General features: G+C 44.3%; 1 protein-coding gene across 5 annotated transcripts in view; it reads left to right on the forward strand.

The window, feature by feature from the left end:
• The window catches only part of SBNO2 (strawberry notch homolog 2), a 70,281-nt gene that overhangs the window by 37,003 nt on the left and 12,815 nt on the right, over window positions 1-20,463 (forward strand). For all 5 annotated transcript variants that reach the window (XM_026064789.1, XM_026064792.1, XM_026064790.1 and 2 more), the window contains 12 exons: window positions 4,617-4,781; window positions 10,911-11,003; window positions 11,663-11,759; window positions 12,110-12,270; window positions 12,750-12,883; window positions 13,411-13,501; window positions 14,872-15,015; window positions 15,535-15,652; window positions 16,090-16,195; window positions 16,763-16,916; window positions 17,332-17,508; window positions 18,163-18,260. In XM_026064789.1, coding sequence (XP_025920574.1) covers window positions 4,617-4,781; window positions 10,911-11,003; window positions 11,663-11,759; window positions 12,110-12,270; window positions 12,750-12,883; window positions 13,411-13,501; window positions 14,872-15,015; window positions 15,535-15,652; window positions 16,090-16,195; window positions 16,763-16,916; window positions 17,332-17,508; window positions 18,163-18,260 — 1,538 coding nt within the window. The remainder of the gene's footprint in view (window positions 1-4,616; window positions 4,782-10,910; window positions 11,004-11,662; window positions 11,760-12,109; window positions 12,271-12,749; window positions 12,884-13,410; window positions 13,502-14,871; window positions 15,016-15,534; window positions 15,653-16,089; window positions 16,196-16,762; window positions 16,917-17,331; window positions 17,509-18,162; window positions 18,261-20,463) is intronic.

The raw sequence follows: 20,463 nt of genomic DNA on the forward strand, positions 1-20,463 counted from the left end.
GTCCTTCTTCCTGCGAGTGTAACAAGACAAACTGGGAAAAATCTGTGCCGTGAAACCCGGTGCTCAGGACTGAGATCTTCAACGTGGCGTCTCAGTCAGATGTTCTCTGCTCTGGGGCTGATGAGTGTTTAACAACGCAGGCTGAAGTGACCGGGGGCAGAGCAGGCCCGCCGGCCTCCTGCCATAGCGCTCGTACCAGGGGTGAGCTAGAATTTGCAGCCTAGATTTTGGTTGGAGGCTATGCTAAATGGGGATGGGGGGGGTGGTAATTTCAGAAGTAAGACATACATATCCAGAATAGCATTTGAAATAGAGGACCTGCCTTACAGGATAACTTTCTTCTGTTATAGAAATTCTTTCAACTTCAGTTTCTCCACTGAAACATAAAATAAGTACTATTACTGTAAAATTCCCTTATTTCCAATGAGGAATTTTTTGAATTTCTATTCATCGGTCTTAAATAGGGACAAAATAACTCACTTCAAATCCTGAAGAATGAAATGGAATGAATCTCTGGAGTGACTTCGCTGTACAGCTGCTCAAGCAGGTCCAATCATTTCGAAAGCAGAAGCAGCCGTTTCCAAATCCAGGAACTTGCTTCGTAGATACCTCCAGGCAGCTCCTCTTTCCAGTGTTTGCTGCACCTATAAACTCCTCACACTTCATTGTTCCCATCTGTTCTTACCTTAATGTCATCATTTAGTTTTCAGCTTCTCTCATGTGTGCATTGAGGGATTGACACCTTTTGACTAAATGTCTTTTCTAGTTAGCATCAGTAAAACGTGGTGTTATCATCGGATGAAACAGCCTTTTTGTGGGGAATATTCACTGGGTGTGACAGCTGGCACTGGCCCATTGAGAAAGGGAGTCGTGTTCCTGTTCGCTCTGTTGTTTCATGAGCTGCTAGTTTAGGTGCTGAGCCTTCCTTTCCCTTGAGGTCCAGAGACTAACATAGCTGCTCCCCTTTGCACCATATAAAAAAAACGTGGAGTAATTAATGAAAGCATGGTTTATAATGACACAGATTATAGTTATCAGTATGGCCTTGTATTAAGCAATTATACTGCATTTTGTATATGAATAAGTCTAAAGAAGAAGCAAAGAAGTTGTACTGTAAGCTCTTCAGGGCAGGGATCTAGCATGTTACTAGTTTCAGTGCTCTTTAAATAATGTAATTAAGTAAGACAAATGGGATGCTTTGAAAGTCTATGACTAATGCCTTGTAATACTGCAAGAGGATGAACTAGCTGAAGTCATTTCCAGGACTAATATTTATCCTTCCTCTGACTTTGAGGCTGATTTCCTCTTCCTATTTCAGTCTGGTGCACCGAGCAGAGGGAGTGGACGTCAGAGGCAGCGGAGCTGGAGTCTTCATTAGCGGGGTGAAGGGGCTCACGTCAGGAAGGCAGAGGGAGCTTGCTGGGTAGCTCTTAGGCTATAGCACAGCGCTTTCAGCACATCCCGCTGCTGTTGCGACCTGGCACTTTGCTCTCTTCAGGATGCTAATGGACAGTGGCTGCTCTAGTCTCCTCTCTGGTCTTCTTGCTGCCATGCCTGTGTGTTTAGCTGGGTTTGCCTTGCTATTCCAGCGTTTTCGTTTAGCTCTTTCTTGTCTGTGGCCCTTCTGGAAGAGAGAAAAAATATGCTTCTCACTTCAGCATGCAGATTTTAATAAGTACCTTTCATCTCTTAAATTTAAAATCAAGGATTATAAGGTTGATTTGTCTCCCGTTGCCTATCATGAATGTGAACTCATTTTTACACTTCCATGTGTGAGCTGAGTTCTGATGGCTTATCGGGAGCAAATAACTGCTTTTCTTCCTGCCACCTGACCATCTTGTGATTTATGTGAAATGACCAAGCCTGAGGTGTGCCCAAGCTTTGAGCCCAAGAGTGGTCAGAAGAGTTGCTACAAAACTGATTTTAGACTATTACATACTGGCATAATAGGAAAGAGTAGTAGCAAGAGAATTGTTAAATTGTTTTCCTAAGGCACAGAAAGCCCGGATGCCAGCGCTCTCCACTTCACCCGTATCCTGGTTGGGTCTGAAGAGGTGTGGCTGGCACAGGCGAGTAGGTTGTGGTGACAGTCCAGAGGCCATTAGACTCCTGTAGCGCTTGTTCTTGGGAACATGAGTCACGAGGAGAAAGCAGAAGAGTGGTGAGAGGGGAGATGATGGCTTGGTTCGGCAGCACAGTGAGTCGAGGTATTCAGCGAGCATCTCTGTAGAGGACTGGAAGGTTCAGAGAGGCCACAGACCTTGGGAGATGGGAGTTAATGGAAAAAAATCTCAATAGCATGAACAATTTTAGCTTGCATCCAACATGTGTACGGTACTCTAGATCAGCAGCTGGGGAGACACAGCTCAGGTTCATGAGTCTGGCTTCTTGCCCTTGAGGGGAAGATGGTATAGGGAGGGCCATGGGCTTGCAGCTGTATCTGGCCTGGCTCAGCCGATTCCCCTTCTCATCTGAGCAGAGCTGACTGCCTCAGCAGTCCTGTGTGAGCCCTTGCAGACAGACAGATTCCTGCAGGACATACAAGGCACTTATCCGGCTAAGAATTGCAGTATTTACCCAAATGCTTTCTCTCTAGCTTCTAGAGTGTGAAACAGAGCCCTATTTCCATAGACCACTTATTTCTAAGATGATAAATCTAGGTGCTTACTTCAGTCTCTGGAAAGCCCTGATTTCTGGGTAACCTTAAAATAGCCACAGAAATATCAAAGAGTGAGAGCTGTATAGGAAACTCCGCACTTCTGTTCTTGGGCTGAAGGCTGACAGCAGAATCGCACATGAACACAAGTACTCGGTGTGAGCAGGAGGTTGCCTCCTGTAGCAGTACCACTCTGGTAGCACAGTATAACAAACAGCCCCTTCTCCTGGAGTCTTTGGGTTCCCCCAGTCAACATTTCAAGAATATGAAGTTTACACATCATTCCTGGCCATCTCTCTTGCTGCTTGCCTTGACCTTAGTGTGTCTGCGCTCTGGCACTGCTGCCAGCTTCTGCACCTGTGACTTTAGAGTAGCTACCGTCTTCTCAGGCACCAAAGAAGACATCATCTGGGAAGAGGGTGAAAGGAACATGTCCTGATGGTTTTAAACACTGCAAGAATCTAACTTTTAATAGCAGTCAGGAGATGGTCTGACCCAACTCTTGGCCAGAAGCCCTTGGGAATAACACAGGCAGGCTCAGTTGTTCATGATTTTATGTCAGGCAGGACTAAATGACTTTTAAAATCTTTGGCTGCCTTCCTGTTCTGTAGTGGAAAATTGGCCTTTAACTGGAAATGAGCAGTGATTTCTCCTTGTATCAGACACTGCGGCTCTGCTGGCAGCCATGTTGTGGTATTATCACACTCATTTGGTTATCTGTCCTCACGGAGAGCTTGAGTTGGCCATGTGTTGACAAACTTAACCCTTATGGAAAAAAACACAAAACTGGTTTGTGTTGGCAGAATCCTATGTGGCAAGATGAAAGACCTGTTGGTCTGGCTGCATATCCCTCTGGGACAGAGGCAGGTCTCCCTCAAAGGCTGTGTGCTGCAGCTTAGCGTTTTGAAATACATTGCTCTTCAATAAGCAGAAGACAAACTCTTTTTTTTTCTGCCTGTTTCAAAGTGAAATTTCATGAAAGTGATTTCATGTAGAAGGAGAAGAACTGAAATGACGTATGGAGTCAGGGATGGTGCAGTGATTGTTCTGTGCCAGACTGTCAGGAGGTGGTTTAAGAAGTGCCTTTGGCTATCAGTTCTTGCTACCTGAAATATGAAAAATCAAACAAGGAATTGATGGTAGGGAGGGAATTGAAGGCTTTTTGTGAGCAAAAATCTGCATGACTCAAGCCAGTGTCATCACCGGACTGGCACAAAATAGAACAATTGTAAACCCTGCACAGGCACCAGAAAATGAGTAAGGGCAGAGAGACTGATCCTTGTCACTGAAACGCATTCCCTTCCTGTCCAGATCTAGGCATGCCGCTGGAAAAAGGATGGGTAGATTTGCCAAGATTTATCTAGACCCAAGCCCAGATGACACTAGCACTCCTCCTCCCACCCCTCCTCCTTGCACTATGTTTGTGCAGCATTTTGGCATGAGGAGACTTAAATTTTGTCTGAAGCCTCTAGGAATTGCAGTGTTATAAATTGCAATTAAACAGCTGTGTTAGTGATCAGATGTAGCTAGTACTCTAGGCTTTTGTAGGTGAATAGAGAACCTGAGTCTCTGGGGTGATAGACTGAAGATTTTTCACCACTCAGCAGTCTTAATCATATAGGAAGTTGAAATGACTGATATTTTGTTGAATGTTCCTCTCTCTTCCACTCACCTATACGTGGAAATACATACTCTCCGAGTTAGTCTTGAACATGCACCAGCACTTCTGTCCGCTCAGTGTTTCCTGCTAAGTCAAGAAACTGAGACTTCAAAACAGCTGCTGCTTAGGGCAAGTCTTCATTTATGAGTTAATTTCTAAGTGTTGTGGAGCATGAAGTAACAAAGCTTTGCAGTTAACAGCAAGAAATAAAAACTTTCTGGATGAGTAGGTGTGAGAAAGGAGCTCTCTGGTCTTCTCTTTTACTGTCTCTTCTAACTGTGGACCTTTCTTCCATTTCAGGATTCTTCATACCTCGATGAGCTCTCCAACAACAACTCACTCTTCTCATCCCCAGCGGATTCCCTCTCTGACATCGCAGATCCTAAGGACTTCTTGCCTGCCGATAGTCTGAACCATGTGCCAACACTATGGGATGTAAACACACCGCAGCAGAACCAAATAGAGGTAGAGGCTGCTTCCTCTTCCATCCTCCCCATCAGACATGAAATACTGCAGGCTTCATTCCGTGGTATTTTCATCAAGGAATTAAGAAACCAACCCAACTCCTCACAGGGGTGAGGTTGCAGTATGGTGATGTTATTTCCCTATTACCGAGTTTGCTTGAGGAGGGGAAGGGTGAAGTGTTTACACATATTTTAGTCTCCAGGAATCAGGAGAGTAACAGGACATCCTCTAAGGGATATTTGCACTCTTTCAGAGAGTTATGCAAACATTAGTTCATTCTCCTGACGGCAGTGGCAGGTAGGTGCATCACAAGCAGGATGTGTCCCTAGAACATTCAGCAGGTCCAGAGTGGGCCGCTACAGGGAATTCAGTCGTCCTACAGAGATGGACTCCAGGAAAAACACAGTGACTTAGATCATTAATTGTCCCTAGCGGCAACTGCTGCATGTTTATTCTTCACGGCAAATATTTTAGTAACAACGACTAAAAACCAAACTGTCTCAATTTAAGACTAACCATGTATGTTTACTTTGCGAGTCCAAGTCCCTGCAGGCTTTTACATATCTGAACTCTCCTAAGCATGTGATCTCCTGGAAGTCCCAGAGCAGAATGTGATTCTGTGCAGTTTTACCAGCCTTCTGCCATCTGCTTTCCCTCGTGTTGGGACTGCTCACTCACTATTGCACAACCTGTTATAAGTCTCCACTAGCAGCTGCCAGCTGTGGTCCTGAAGGAATCAATATTGTACACATCTGCTGAATCTCTAGTTCTCTGCTGCTGCAGTAAATGCCCAATCATGCAGTAGGCTTTGCTTTATTTTAGCTTTAATTCAACGTGAATGCTCCAGAAGGCAACCTAGCATGTCTGCATTTGAGTCACTGTTGTATTATGAGGTTCTGTCATGTTTTTAGAGACTGCATTTTGCTGTTAGTAATGTGTCAGACTCTGAATTTCCATGATGAAAGCTGGCTGTTTGACACAGCTTGGAAATCAAGAGACTTGGCAGCAATTCTACTTTGCAAGGATACTGCTATGTGGCTTAGTGACAGGTTGAATATTGAAGGAGTATGGTTTGGTGACTAGCGTCCTGGCCTGGGACTTGGGAAATCAAAGTTCCTTTCTGCCTTAGACTTCCTATGAGATTTTAGTCATGATGATGCAGAACCTCAAATCAGATACCTGAGCTCTTGTTGAAATCAGTGAGACTTGATCGCTGTTACGGACCTTCGCAGGGGCTGCCTGGCCCTCAGTGTGTCTGTAAATGGAGACAGAGAATACCACTGCCCTCCTTCCCATGGATAAATGTGTTAGAGATCAAGGACCACACCATTATGCTGGCAGTGAGGGCTGCATAAGCAATCCGTATGTAGTCTGGTAACTTTGGACCAGTTTGACCGTGAAGTTCGAGATGGTTATGGGGAAGAGACAACTGAACTATTTGAACGCAAGAAATGGCTGAAGAGATCACAGGCTTGTAAATGGGATAATTTAAAAAGCTGGAAAAGCGGTTACATCCCCCAGGACGTAGAAGGCATGTGCCTTATTTCTCCTATTCTCCTATTTTTATTTTTTTTATGTAGTAGCCTAAATCACTACAAAAATAAAGTTACTTAGTGTACTGTTTCTAAACATGTGAACTCTGCTGGAAATATTTGATGCCTGTAAAAGCTTGTAGTTTTGTATCCGTGCAATATACAGCAATGACTTATGTCAAAAAGCTGTTCTAAATCCAGCCTAAAGAATGCAAGTGAGAAATAAGTAATGTTATGTATGTGATGTGACCGTAGCAGAGCAGCCGTCTCCGCTCCGGTTGCAGGCTGTTCTTCCCGTCAGCTACTCAGAATCACCCCCTGCCCCTCCTTGTCCTTCACACCGCTTAGGTTCAGATAAGGCCAATTAGCTCCTTGGAATTCCATTTATAAATGACTTCCTTTTGAAAAGAATCACTAGCTATTTTAAACGTTGTCTTATCTTTGTTTTCTGAATACAAAGGTGGTTGTTTTTTTAAACCGAGCTCAGAGCTCAACATTTCCTGACAAAGCATGTTAGACAGATTTCAGTTTCATTTTTACACGGGGGATGGTAACTCACAGCAGACTAGGTGAATGGATTGCCAGATTGACTCGTGATTGGCAGTTGTTTTAGCTGAGTTTTAAATAAGCGGTTTTCTTTGTTAAAGGAGGCAAACAAGCGATCTGTTGCAAAATCTTGAGGCAGTATCAAGGTAAAAGGTTCCTTACCATAACATTCACTACCTATCAGCACAGGTCTGGGACTCTGCTCATGCCTTGCAGCAGTATACAAGCAATTTAGATAATCTTTACCTGTCCCTCCCCACATAGTTATGCCAGCATAATTTTGAATAAAATTGCAGGAATTTTTGCTTTTGGGTAGCCAGAGCAGTTTCTAAGCAGCGTTATGAAATTGAACTTCCCATTGCGCATAACCCAGGTGGATGCAGTCCTGATCTGTTTTGATGCAGTACTTGTAATCAGTTGTAGCTGTTTAGTCAGCTTTTTACCCAGGAACAATGAATGTCCTTGCACTTTACTGTCAGGACAGTAGTTAATTTCCTGAGACAGAGTTTCAGTTTCAGAGATTCATGTGAAGCTGAACCAGCAGTCTCTAAACGGCTCTGGTAACGGGGCATCTCGTAAGTGAAGTCCGATGCATCCTGCATGTGAGGCCCACAGAGGGATCGCAGGTGCAAAAACTGCCTTATGCGCCCTTCTGGTCGAGGAGCTCATCCCTTAGGTGGGTGCTTCAGACTCAGGTGAAAAGGTGGGAGCTCATTCTGAAATAACCTAACAGGGAATTTTCTTCCTGCCTCCTGTTAGTTAGGGGTGGGAATATGCTTTAAGTATGAGGGTTGATGCTTTCTGTTCACTGATGTAAGTATGGGATTGCTTGTTATATTTACTCCTCTTTAAAAACTTTATGAACTCTCTTCTGTCATGTGATGGCAAGTTCTGCAATTTAAAGATATGTTATGGAAAAGACTGTATCCTTATTTTAGCCTTAGCCTTTTTTTTTCCTATCAGGTATTACTGCCATTGGGGAAATGTGTTTCCTCAAAGGAGGACAGGGAAAAATTGCAGAAAAGCTTCACAGTTAGACTGCACACTGCTGAAATTTTTTTAAGTTCAGTAAGCAACTCTTATCTCAAATGCCAAATGTTGAAGCTTTAGGTGGAGTGTCTGTGATTGAGGGGGAAATGGCTGGACTCGGAGCAAACTTCATGTGCCCATGCTGTGAGAGCTGTAATCAATAAAAGAGGAAGATGTATACGAAATGTTGGATCTGTTTTATTGTTTCAGCAATAGGTATAGAGGGAAGAACTACTATACAGTTAAATATTTTCAGGAGTTAGCAGACAAAACACTGTTGCATAATTTGTAATGGAGTTGTGAAATACCTTTTAAAAATAGTTCATGTAATCCATTATGTTTTCTCACGACCATCTCACAAGAGTTTATATCAGAGAAGCAAAGCCCTGCCTCTGAAGCCTGTAGCTAGAATTGTTGTGACCTGCTGATGTGTTTTATTAGTCTAACTCATTCACAGCACTTTTTAAAAGCAAACACGCTTCTCCCAACTCAATACATAGGAATTATATTTATGCAGAGAGGGGTTGGTTTGTCAGCCAAATGTGACTGTTTCCTTTGCCAGTGGAGTCACGGCAAGATGGTGCAAAAGGGAGAATAATGCAAGGAGGAAAAAAAATGGAATAACATCAAGTCTTTGATTGTGCAATTGTGTCAGCTGCTTTACTGAATGAGAGTCTTTCTCCTGCTTACATCCCTGTGTTCTCACATATGGTGCGTGCGTCTTATACATTAACGCTTTTAGATATGTAGCAGAGACTAAGGAGAAGATCAAATTGGGAGGGGAACAAGAATAGAGAAAGGAAGAAATTGTACAAGTTTGATCTGGAACAAGATGATATATCACCCAGTATAGCTCCTGGTCCCAGTCCTCACAGCATATTCTCAGCTGTGTGGTTAGTTTTAAATGCTCCAACCAACCAGGGTTTCTCTCGCTTCCTTTGTGATACCTGAGGTGAAAAGCTGTGTGCAAAAGCCATGTAGCTGAATTGGGATAGCAGGGATTTGTATTTTGAAGAAGACATGATGCAAAGACAGACCTACATTAACTTTCCACTGCTAGAGCTGAGACAAGTGTGTCCTTCCATTCTAGCGGGATCTGGGTCTTTCTCTTGCCTAAGAAGAAGCTTTTATATTGAGTTCAGATTTGTAGGTGGAGATGTTTCACCTGCTCTCCAGATTTGTTGGCACTGAAAATAGCTCTTCTGTCCAGCTTCCTTCTGGTAATTCTGACTCAGGCTTCCAGTAATGGAGGGTGCTTTTTTTCTTTTCTTCTTTTTTTTTAATTAAAAAAAAGGAAACAATCAGAGTGTTTATGCTTGAGAACTTCCCATCTTTCACTTCTGCCTGTGGAGCATGGGTCTCTTTACAAGTCTGGCACTCTTCTCAGGCTATAAACTTGAAGTAGTGCCGCTTTTGGAGTTGCTGATTACTTTGGATGCCATGAGCTGCTGGCTTGACCTTGCTCACTGTCGGGAAATTCCAGTGTGATTTTGTTTGTGTGGAGGCAGACAAAGGATCTCCTCGATTGTGCCTTCCCAGCGAGGAGTGTCTTGGGAGCTCTCATAACTGGCTGTGGTATAGTGGTTTGGATAGACTAAAACAATAATTAACTCTGACATGGCAGTTGGCGCCTAGAGACATCCAGCTAACCCATACTGCAGTCTGACCCACCAGACCATGATAACTGCTGCATTTGCTTATCACTGGCCTGCTAGGTCTCACAGTGCGGTTTGAGTTCCTGGAATAGTTTGGTGCTTTGCTGCTGGTCTCTGTATTAAGCGGAGGTCACGGTCTGTCTACACGTGTGAGAGGAACCTGAGTGGTGGCTGAAAGTGTGCAGGCTTTGGCGGTCTCTGTGCTGAGAGGTAAGCGGTAGCGCTCCTCATCCTCAGAACAGGTATTAATCAGTGCTGACCCACAGTTTGTGTTCCGGTGCAGTTATATAATTACTCTGAACAGTGTTTTTAATGTTAAAAACCAAATTGCTAAAGTGTTAGGTAAATGGTTGCCTTAAGGGCAGTTTGTAAGAAGATTGTAAAATATCAGTGTTCTGATTTAATGCTCAGTCCTTCCCTAGTGATGTCTTTTTGGATGCAGTTTTATTCCATCTTTCCCATTCCCGCTGTTTGGATCTCCTCAGCCGTACTTGAGTCTCCACTTCTGTCCCACAAAGTGATGCTATTTCTCTTCCATTAGCAAATCCAACCCGTAGCTCTCAGTTGGACTCATCAGTTCAGAATGAAACTTGTGATCCCGCTATGAGAATCTACACTGCTCCTTTTAAGTCTTAAACGAGGATCTCTCTTGTCTGGAACAGTGCAGCAGTCTTGTGTAGAGCTCCCTTCAGAGCAGATGGGAAAACAGTGACTAGCATAACTAATCCCAGTGCAGAGAAAATCCGTTATTCCCGTAATAAACTCCAGTCAGGTCTTGAAAGGGACTGCTGGCTTGTAAGAATTCTTTGAAAGCAGCAACACTTGTACAAATAATTCAATAGTGCTAATATAAGGTGTATAAAGTGTAAATGTAAGGTGTATAAAAGATGCCTAAGATGCCATGTTTAAAAGCAAAACTTTTCATTTTGGGATGACCCATCTTAATGTCATGCGGTTGTTAACTTTAGCAGAAAGACTTCTGTCTCGCAGGTTTGTTCACATTACGGAAGGAAATGTATGCTTGCAGGCTTTTGTCACGCGCGCGTGGGCACACACACAAAATGCTCACACTTCTTGCAGGAATGTATTTATCTTGGCCAGTTAGTCTCTGTGTTTGTGTTGCTGAAGGCGTGTAGGGCATTAGCAAGATTTACTAGTTTCCTGAATCATTCCCTAGGGCTTGACACTCCATTGCATTTCGCAAACAGAAAGTATTAAAGCCCATTGATGGTGTCAGAGTATAAGATCTGAACACAGAGTGCAAGGATCTTTGCAGTTGTCCTGTTTTCATGCTTTAATCTTTTGGGGTTGGAGTTGGAGGGATGAGAATTATGACTGTTTTCTTACTTGTATCTTTTCTGTTCCAGCTGTTCTCTCCCAGCAGATCATTCCCTGGCTTAAACAGTTCGAACGACCATGTTCCTGCTGTCCCCAACACCCCACTCCTCATAAGCTATCAGGTGAGAAAGATGATCTGCTTCAGTAGAATCAGGCACAAGGTTCTTAACTTGGTAATGCTGCAGAAAAAGAATGATTCTAACCATTTTTCCCTTCAGGGGGAGTAAGACAAGAAAATCAGCCAGATGCATTACGAGTCACTGCCCTTTCCCAGAAGTGTCTTATATTTCCCTTGATGTAGTCTCACTGTGTTAAGGAATGATCTGTGCTTTCTTTACCGCTAAATCAGCAGAGTCGATAGAGGCTGTTCTTTTCCTGGAATTATGTGACTTTGCTTTATGCTGCTGAGTACCATGCTGAATTTAAAACTGGTCTAGATCCCTTACTGTGAGTCAGATTAGAGTATAGCTGGGTGGAATTCATGCTAGCCTACAACACATCTGAAAAATGTTGTAAACATCGTTCCCTAATTCAGTATGGACTAGATGTTGAAAGTAGCTCTTAATGCACTTGTTGCACTTGTTGGGGCTCTAGGTGTGGGTTCCCACAGATGGTATTCCTTGCATTGCTGTAGTCTCTAAATTAGATGAATTGTATTTGAAAGGTTCGTGAATTTGTGCTGGAATAGTTTAAATGATGGTTTCTGGCACTGTGCAAGACTGCATGTGTCCGTAATTCAATGTGAACATTAATGTTTGGTCAATGCTGTGTTTCTTTTCAGTCTCAGGCTCCGGCAGAGGAGGAGGATGAAGGTGAGGAGGAAGAAACTGAAGAGTTGGGGCAAACGGAGACATATGCAGAATATATACCTTCAAAGTGTGAGTGTCTTACCATCACATGGGTATGAGAAGTGCTGTTAACTCCATTGTGGGCCAACCTAATTCACTGTTACCTTCTTTTCCTGCAAGCAGTATGTGGTGTTTGCCCTTCCACATCCCAAGCTTGTGATTTTGTAGAACTTTGCATGCCAATGTATTCATCCTTTGTTGGTGTTACCCTAATTTAGCAGAACACTTTTCTGTTTTTTCTGTTTCTTCCTTTTGGAAGAGGCACGAGTTGTTCCTGAGCAGAGAGCTACAGAATGTTAATATAGGGCCTGGAGTCCTTTTTGAGGTGCCCTGTAGAAGTCAAAAACATGATTTATCCGTTTTCTGTGTTGTTATTGTAGCCAAGATTGGGAAGCACCACCCTGACCTTGTAGTTGAAACGAGCACTCTATCCAGCGTCCCCCCACCCGATATCACCTACGACCTTTCCCTTCCACGCTCCATTGCCGACAAAGGGTCACTCTCTGCACTACAGCTGGAAGCAATCATTTATGCCTGCCAGGTATGTGGCTCCACCTTTCCTGGCTTGCATGTCTTACGCTAGAAATGAACTCTGCCTTTCCTGTGGACAGATGTTCAAATGTGTTTCAAAATAGCCTGTAATATAGAAGAACCACCTTTGGAAATGTTGGCATGTGCCATGTTAAATGCCTTTTGGAAGAAGGATTATTTGAAACTGGGGACTGAGAATTTGCCTCTGTGGGGTCTGTTTCCAAAGATGCAAGAACCCTTGACTTCTGCTAGGGATGGGAGTGCTTTGAATTTCTGAAGCCAGAGCCCTGGGGACCTTTACCATGAACCATCACTTGTGAGCTTGACCATGACACTTGACCATTCCTGCCTTTGTTTATTTGAGCAGGAAATGCACTTGCATCCATGGGATATGTGAGAGGGTTAAGTAGTGCTCTCATAAACTCATATGAAAGCTGTTAGCAAAAGCCAAATCTGTTTTAATTTCCAACTCTGCTTTTGATTTTCCAGCAACATGAAGTTTTATTACCCAATGGGCAGCGAGCTGGGTTCCTCATTGGGGATGGTGCTGGAGTTGGAAAGGGCAGGACAGTTGCGGGGATCATCTTTGAAAATTATCTTAAAGGGAGGAAAAAAGCTCTGTGGTAAGTTTTTTCCTCTGTTCCCGTAAGACTTTGGAGTTGGTTTGAATTTGGGTGTAAGGAATTCCTTAGTGCTGATGTTGGCTTTATAGTTGACTCACGCTGTGGCCTAGGATAAGTCGTTTCCACCTCTTTGTGCCTCTTTGCTGTCTGTGAAATGGGAATATTTCCCCTGAAGGGGTGATGGGAGAATGAATCACTATGAAATGGCAAATCACGTACTACTTGGAGTGCAATGTCAAGCCTACTCCTGCTCTGTTTGAAGTTAGCAGAGGGGTATTCATGGACTCCTTGGGTGCAGACTCGAGCCCCTAGAGGATGGGGTTTTCTGCAGAATAGGTATAACTTGCCATAAGTGGCAGTGCTGTGGAAGACTGGAGGCTGCTGTAGGATCTTACATTGAGGTGTGTGGGCAGTTGGGAATGTGATGGTTTTGCACACCTACTGTTGCTTTAATCAGAGTTATTAATCATTGTGCATGCCCTGACTGACTCCTCAGGAGATAACCAGGCCCATATCTTGCTTTTCAGGTTCAGTGTCTCCAATGATCTTAAGTATGATGCTGAGAGAGACCTGAAAGACATTGAAGCCTCCCACATTCCCGTGCATGCTTTGAATAAGGTAGGGAAGAAAAATTGTAACGGTGTTCTGGAAAACCAGCCCACAGTGGCACTTAAATGGAGCTGCCTTAGTGTGTAATGCAGCAGTCACTGTTGCCTTTGCGCGTGGTTGATGGCACAGTCAGTAGCAGACAGCAAGCTGTTTGCTGTTCCCTTCTCGCAGCGTGCTCTTCCCACTCTGGATTCTTGCTATTTTTATGCACCCTCCGGAGTTGCACCACAAGTACAGAGTTACTTCCTGCAGGGAAAGTGAGAAGTGTCTCCATACCAGTGCAAAGCCCAGCAGGACTTGAATCTTTTTAACTGTTCCTGAAGAGTGCTGCAGAGGGAACAGCACCTGTTAGACATGGCCATTCTGTGCTCTCATGGGCTAACATTTTCCAGCACTGGTTTCATGGTATCCCTTTTCAGAACATGCCAGTGAAGGGAGCATTTACAGTTGCACAGATTGGTGCCTGGCAGGAAATTCCAAATGCACAGGGTTATGGCTAAACACATGGGCCTTTCCATCAGAGTGAATCAGAGCATATTCAGACTTCTGGTTATCGGTGATGAAGCATTAGGATGTAGTATTTTTCAAAAAAACCTACAAGCGGTGGTGGTGTAGTTATTCACAGGGCTCTTCATAACCTCTTCTGGAGCCTCTTGTCCAGTCCATCAGCTGGCTTGTGTTTGCCGCACTGCTGACTAGCTCACTGCAGTGCTCTTCCCTGGTTTTTAATGGTGTTGAGCAACCAGCTCTTACTGAGTCAATGGAAACCACATGAGCTCAAGAGCCCTGAATGCAGTCCATTAAGAGACTGAAAGAGATGTTTGTTTTCAGACCAAAAGGGCTTTAAATAAAACTTTCTTCAGATTAAGACTATGTTTTTTTCTTCCTACATTTAGTTTTGTTACAGGTGAGACTCACGACAGTAAGATGAGCAGTAATCTCACCTGGCCAAAGAGAACGTAATTTTCTAAAAATAATTAAAACATATGGGAGGGATTCAGAGTAATTAAACATTCTAAACTGTTGCTTAAAAAGATAAGTGGTTTCAGATGGCCAGAAAATTGAAGTCCTAGTGTGGTCTCCACACTTCACTGCATGTATCAAGATGTGCTGACACATTGGCTAGAGGAGCTTATCCAGGCATTTAAAGTCCCTGTCATCACCATATCTCAAAGCGAAATAGAAGTGCTAAAGATGTCAGCTACCAACAGCCTTTTTCTCTTGTGCTCTCAGATTGGTTTTTCTTCTTGAAGGCAGGAGCATGTGTCCTGTAAAGTCACAGCAGAATCAGCTGTAGTGATTGTGGGAGAAGGATGGGTGGGGTATACTGCGGACAAGCGTCATGAGCATGTGTGTTCTTGTTCTTCCTCTTTTTGCAGATTAAATATGGTGACACAGCTACCTCAGAAGGAGTCCTCTTTGCCACTTATTCTGCTCTGATTGGTGAAAGCCAAGCAGGCGGACAACATAGGACACGCTTAAAGCAGATTTTGGACTGGTGCAGGGAAAATTTTGATGGAGTTGTATCCTTAAAAAAGAAAGGGTGAGGGAGAAGAATTGCATGCTTGTAATAGTTCTTCGCCAATGAACACAGAGCTGGGGCCATCTGAGGTCACTGGGAACAGCTGTACTGAGCAGTTTGATGCCTGTGGTGGATGTTTAAATGCTATAAGCATTGATTCCTCCCACACTCCTCTGTTGTCCTCCACAGGCTGCAGTGTTAATGGGAGGAGGGGAAGAATGGAGCTGTGATTAACTTTTTCAGCATTCTTCTCCCTCAGCATTATGACCGAGTTGTTCTTGGGCAGCAAGCCATACCTTGGCAGTGAAGGGACAGAGGGAGGGGGAAATGACTTCAGGCTCTGAAAAGCAGAGGACTAGGCAAAAATGACAGATTTCTTGCAGTTTGGGAAATGAGTCCATTTTGTTGATAATGGGGCAGGTGGCTCAATTGGTCGGAGGAAGCTGGGTTGTGTTTTCCATCTCTTCCCACCCTCGTGAAGAAATTGCACCCTTTCTCCTTAACTAACTTTCCCTTTTAGATTGTATTTGATGAATGCCACAAAGCCAAAAACGCTAACTCCACTAAAATGGGCAAAGCAGTGCTGGACCTTCAGAACAAACTGCCTCGAGCAAGGGTTGTTTATGCCAGTGCCACAGGTAAGCTTGTCCCATGGCATTGCCTGGACACAGTGTGTAAACAAATGCCGGTCACCTCTGTGATCTGCCATCCTGTCTGAAGGATGTCCTTGAGATGTGATCACATATGCTGAGAACACGTGTTCATGCAAGAAGAGATAAATGACATCAGAACATTGTACTACAATGCTGAAGAGCAGCTAGGATGCTGGGATCTGCCCCAAGTTCTGTCCCTGCCTTTTTTTGTGACTTTTTGACAAGACAGACTAATCTCTCTTCAGATTAACCTGTAATGATGATGCTTGCCCATTTAATGCATAGAGGGCAGTGCTTGGAAAGCCGCTTGGGTCTTCTATGACACAATAGTGAATGACCATCCTTTACAAAAGATGAGTTCACTTTTCTTGAGTCAAAACTATTTACAACTGCTTTTTCTAACAGTGAATTTATTCAAACAGGTGCCTCTGAGCCAAAAAACATGATTTACATGAGCCGCCTGGGGATCTGGGGGGAGGGCACCCCTTTCAGAGCGTTTGATGAGTTCCTGCATGCAATTGAAAAGAGGTAGGTCATGTCTGACATCCCTTTCCACCGGCTTGCATTTTGTGGCAGGCTTTGTCTGGCCCAGGGAGAGAAGTGCTGGCCTTGACCCATTGGTCTCTGCCTGATAACTCCTTGCAGGATTCCCTTTTGCTCCTAAAATAAATAAATAAATATAAATAATTAAAAAAAATACACCATCCTACCAGTCTCATGGCTAAACACTTTGTACCTGTCCAGTGGCAGCCTTTAAATAGCAAGAGAGGCAGCTAGGATGTTTTCAGAGGAAGGGCAAAGCCTTTTTGTCGCTCAGTCCTTCCACTGGACTGGAGCAGTGAGAAGAGCAGTGCATCTCAGTGGGTTTCATAGCTGGGCACTGTGTTCTAAGTTTTTAGAGGAAGTCAAACTGAAGCAAGATTGGAAGAGTCATTTTCCCATTTGAGAAGCGGGCGTGATGCCTGTCATGCGCGTGTCCGAGGACAGCTTGAGCCACCAGGAGAGGTTCTTGTTCTGCAGATGCACCTAGCTGGTGCTGCCCTGGCGCAGAGGGAAGGGGTTTCAAAGCCAACTCTGTCTGTCTTCCTCTCCCAGGGGAGTTGGTGCAATGGAGATCGTAGCGATGGACATGAAGGTCAGTGGAATGTACATTGCCAGGCAGCTCAGTTTCACTGGAGTGACCTTCAGAATAGAGGAGATCCCGCTGGATCAGCAGTACAAGATTGTCTACGATAAAGCAGCAAAGCTGGTGAGCTGGCCCCACTGCAACAGGGTGACCGATGTTTAGTCATGCTTTGGGCATTGCCACTTGTTATGTGGGAGGATTTGAGGTCCCTAAACATGGCCGTGACCACAAACTTAGTTTATTTATAAGAAAGAAAGGGGAAAAAATGGTGCACACACTCAGCTTACATTAAAAAATTCATCATGTATGTTTTTTTGCCTCTACTTGAAAGTTCCATGTTTGGAAACCAAATCTTGCAACATTGTGCTAGTGTGGAAAGGAGCGAATGACCAGACTGTTTGTTCAGACTAACACAGCAGCAGAAATACTTATGTTAAATTAGATTGTCAAACCTCAGACTGTTCTAATAACTTCATGCACAGCAGTAATGAAAGTGAAAAACAAGATATTAACTGGCCTTTCTCGGTACTGTCTTCAGTGGGCAGAGGCCTTGATGGTGTTTCAGCAGGCAGCCGACTGGATCGGCTTGGAGTCTCGGAAGTCCTTGTGGGGTCAGTTCTGGTCTGCTCACCAGCGCTTCTTCAAGTATCTCTGCATTGCTGCTAAAGTCCGGCGACTCGTTGAGCTTGCCAAGGAGGAGCTGGCAAAGGATAAGGTGTGGTATTAGAACCTAGCTGCAAATGGCAACAGCCATCAGTTTTATCAGTGAATTTTTGTAGTCTGCAACCAAAAGGAGATTATTATTCAGCTTGACTTGAAAACAATTTCAAATGTCTTTAAATATGGCTGAAACTCTTTCTAGGTCAACCAGAATGAAATGCAGTCTCTGGGTTTCTGAGAACATTCACAGTAAATTATACTGGAGTGCTAACACAACGTCATCATCTGAGCCATTATCCACTGTTTGTGTATAGTAGCCGTGGGCAAGTTGATTTGAAATAGTATTTTGGGTCATGTTTGAGTTACAAGAGGTACCAGATCTTTCAGCTCTAGCACGGCCCTGTCATTACATCCATCTGAATGTGGTTTGGAAATTTTTGACAGAAATCATCTAGCAAAATCAGTTAGTTTTTGAAAGTAGAGTCATCCACTCAGTGGTGTGAGCAGAAGTACAATGCGGGATGTTGAAAGATGAGTCTTCATCAGGAGCCCTGTTACAGGCCCAGCATGTGTTTTGGAGGGAGTCCAAGGAAAACGTCCCTGGAACTATGAAACGAAATCTCTAGAGCCTGTAGCTGCTTGCCCTAACACCAGCTGCGATAGGCCCTCGCTGACGCCTTGCTGTGCTGCCCTTTGTGTTTCTCTGCAGTGTATTGTCATCGGCCTGCAATCCACTGGAGAGGCTCGCACCAGAGAAGTCCTGGATGAGAATGATGGGCATCTAAATTGTTTCGTCTCCGCTGCAGAGTGAGTTAGAAATCCATGTTGTTTTTGCTGAGGGGACATGTGGGAGGGCTAATGAAAGCCCTGCCCTAGGGCCACTTATAATTTGCAGTTCTGCAAACGCAGTTTCCTAAACAGTTCACCTTAAACAAGCTGTAAATACAGAGGATGCTTTATTGGGTCTTTGGACATTATTTCTCTAAAAGCGGCTTTATAAACTAGATTCTGGATTTTAAACTCTCCTGTGGTTCTAACTTGGAAAGGAACTGGCAAGTGTAGAAGAGCTAGAAATGTGAGCTCAGATGTGGTTTGTGTGGGTCTGACCCTGGGAAACATGGCCCTTGACACTGAAGGAATGAGCAGGGGAATCTTATTTAATGATAGAGGCTGGGATGATAATGTGAGAAGGTATTGCTGGAACAGTGAGAGGAAGGAACGGTTCAAGGAGTTTAGGTTCTTTAGTGTTGGCTTTAAGCCTCACTACGAGGCAGGACATGTTGTTCAGTTGCAGGATCCTGTAGCACGCTTGTTGTGTTGCCTTCATTCATGGTTAAGAGGAGAATTGATTGTACCTAAAGTGAAGCCAGCAGTTGGACTCATGGTAAATTTTCTGGTAGGGAATGAGGCTTATGCTCCCCCTCATTTCTGCACCTTTCAGAATATCACCCTGTCCCATGAATGTGGCTGTTCCTGTATAAGAGGTGATGAAAAACTGGGACAGTCAGTTGAGTTGCATTTCTTGTGTCCTGCAGGCAGCAGGCTGTTACTGTTTTCTTTTGAAGTGACTTTTAATGTGGGTGAAAGCAATGAGAGATGCCAGAGATGGTGTGTGTCCAGCTTGGACCAAGCATTCTCCCAATATTCTCAGGCATTTTTGTGCTATGTCACTTTGCTGTCTCCAGTCCATTCCTGAAAAACAAATACCAGTTTGCTGACAGTGCACAAAGCAGGTGTAACAACTGCTTGGATTGATTTGGTCTCTTGAATTGGTTTCTGCATCACAGAATTCAGAGGAACTCAGTGTGTTAGTCCGCTGGTGATCACTCTCACTGCTCAGCTTTGTCCCCAGTTTTAGAGGCTAGAGTTATTTGCCCAGCAGCATTGGCCAGGTAACTGGGTGTCTTCTGGCATATGCTGAGCCTCCAGTCGCAGCGTCCTGGTTTTACAGCACTTCAGGGAATTTCTCGTGGGGAATGTGCTGGGAAGAAGCAGTTGTTTAAAAGATGCTGAGAAACGGAGTTAAAAATAAGCTGGTTATTCAGTGAGTGAATACAAGCCCAACCTTCTGTTTGCAGAGAAGATGGGGGAGTGCAAGTACTGGGAAAATGAGCAAGGTCTCATGGCAGGGAGGCTCCAGAGCTGAGAGTGACTTTTTGCATTCTGTGCCCAGAGTCACCCCAGCACAGAGGACAAAAGAGCCCTTTCTGGTGCCATGTAGTCACAATTACTTAATAGCCAGCCCAGAGCTCTGCCCCTCCAGAGAGTGGTGCTGTCCCTCACATCAAGGGTCTTAGAGCCCCCTCCCTGGTTCCCACAGATCCTTCTTTCTCACATGGGTGAGTTATCATGTCCATACCTCTCAGCTATTGCTTTCAACCTTTTTTTTTTTTCAACCAGAGCTCATTCAGCACTGCCTTCTCGTTGCACTGGGGGTTCAGCCCCATCCAGCACAGTCAGCATTTAAGCATTTGCTCTTTTGTTTGCAGAACAGCCCACAGAAGCATTTGTTTGATTTCCACCTCTTCTGATTTTTCCATTCACCCAAATCCACTACGTATCCCATATTTTTGTCACTTTTCTCTATTTCATGGGCAAGCAGACCCATGTCCGGTTAATCAAAGGGCTTAGTGAAGCACATTTATTAGACAGCCTGACACCTGGTCTCTGCTGTGAGTTGCAAGGCAAAGCATCAGGCCACAGAGCACGGAGAGGAGCTGGAACACTGGGACTTACTGGATTTTTCAGTAGTGATGTAACAGCTTCCCAGTGTAGTGTGTCCCATTTAAAACTCCTTCTTGGTTTCTATATAAAGGTTTTGCAACTTTGGCATGTCACGTGGCAGCACAGTGCCCAGGATATGCTCTGCTTTTGTTGCAGTATCTCCCTGGAATGGCCCTGCTCCCTCCATCAGCAGGGAGACTACAGCAGGGAGCATTTCCCAGCATTACAGTACACAGTCTTCACTCAGCACGCCCGTTTCAAGGCTGAGATTCTGCTGGAGCAAACC

The sequence above is a fragment of the Apteryx rowi genome, unplaced genomic scaffold (assembly GCF_003343035.1).
Source record: "Apteryx rowi isolate R43461 unplaced genomic scaffold, aptRow1 scaffold_220, whole genome shotgun sequence".
Lineage (NCBI taxonomy): Eukaryota > Metazoa > Chordata > Aves > Apterygiformes > Apterygidae > Apteryx > Apteryx rowi.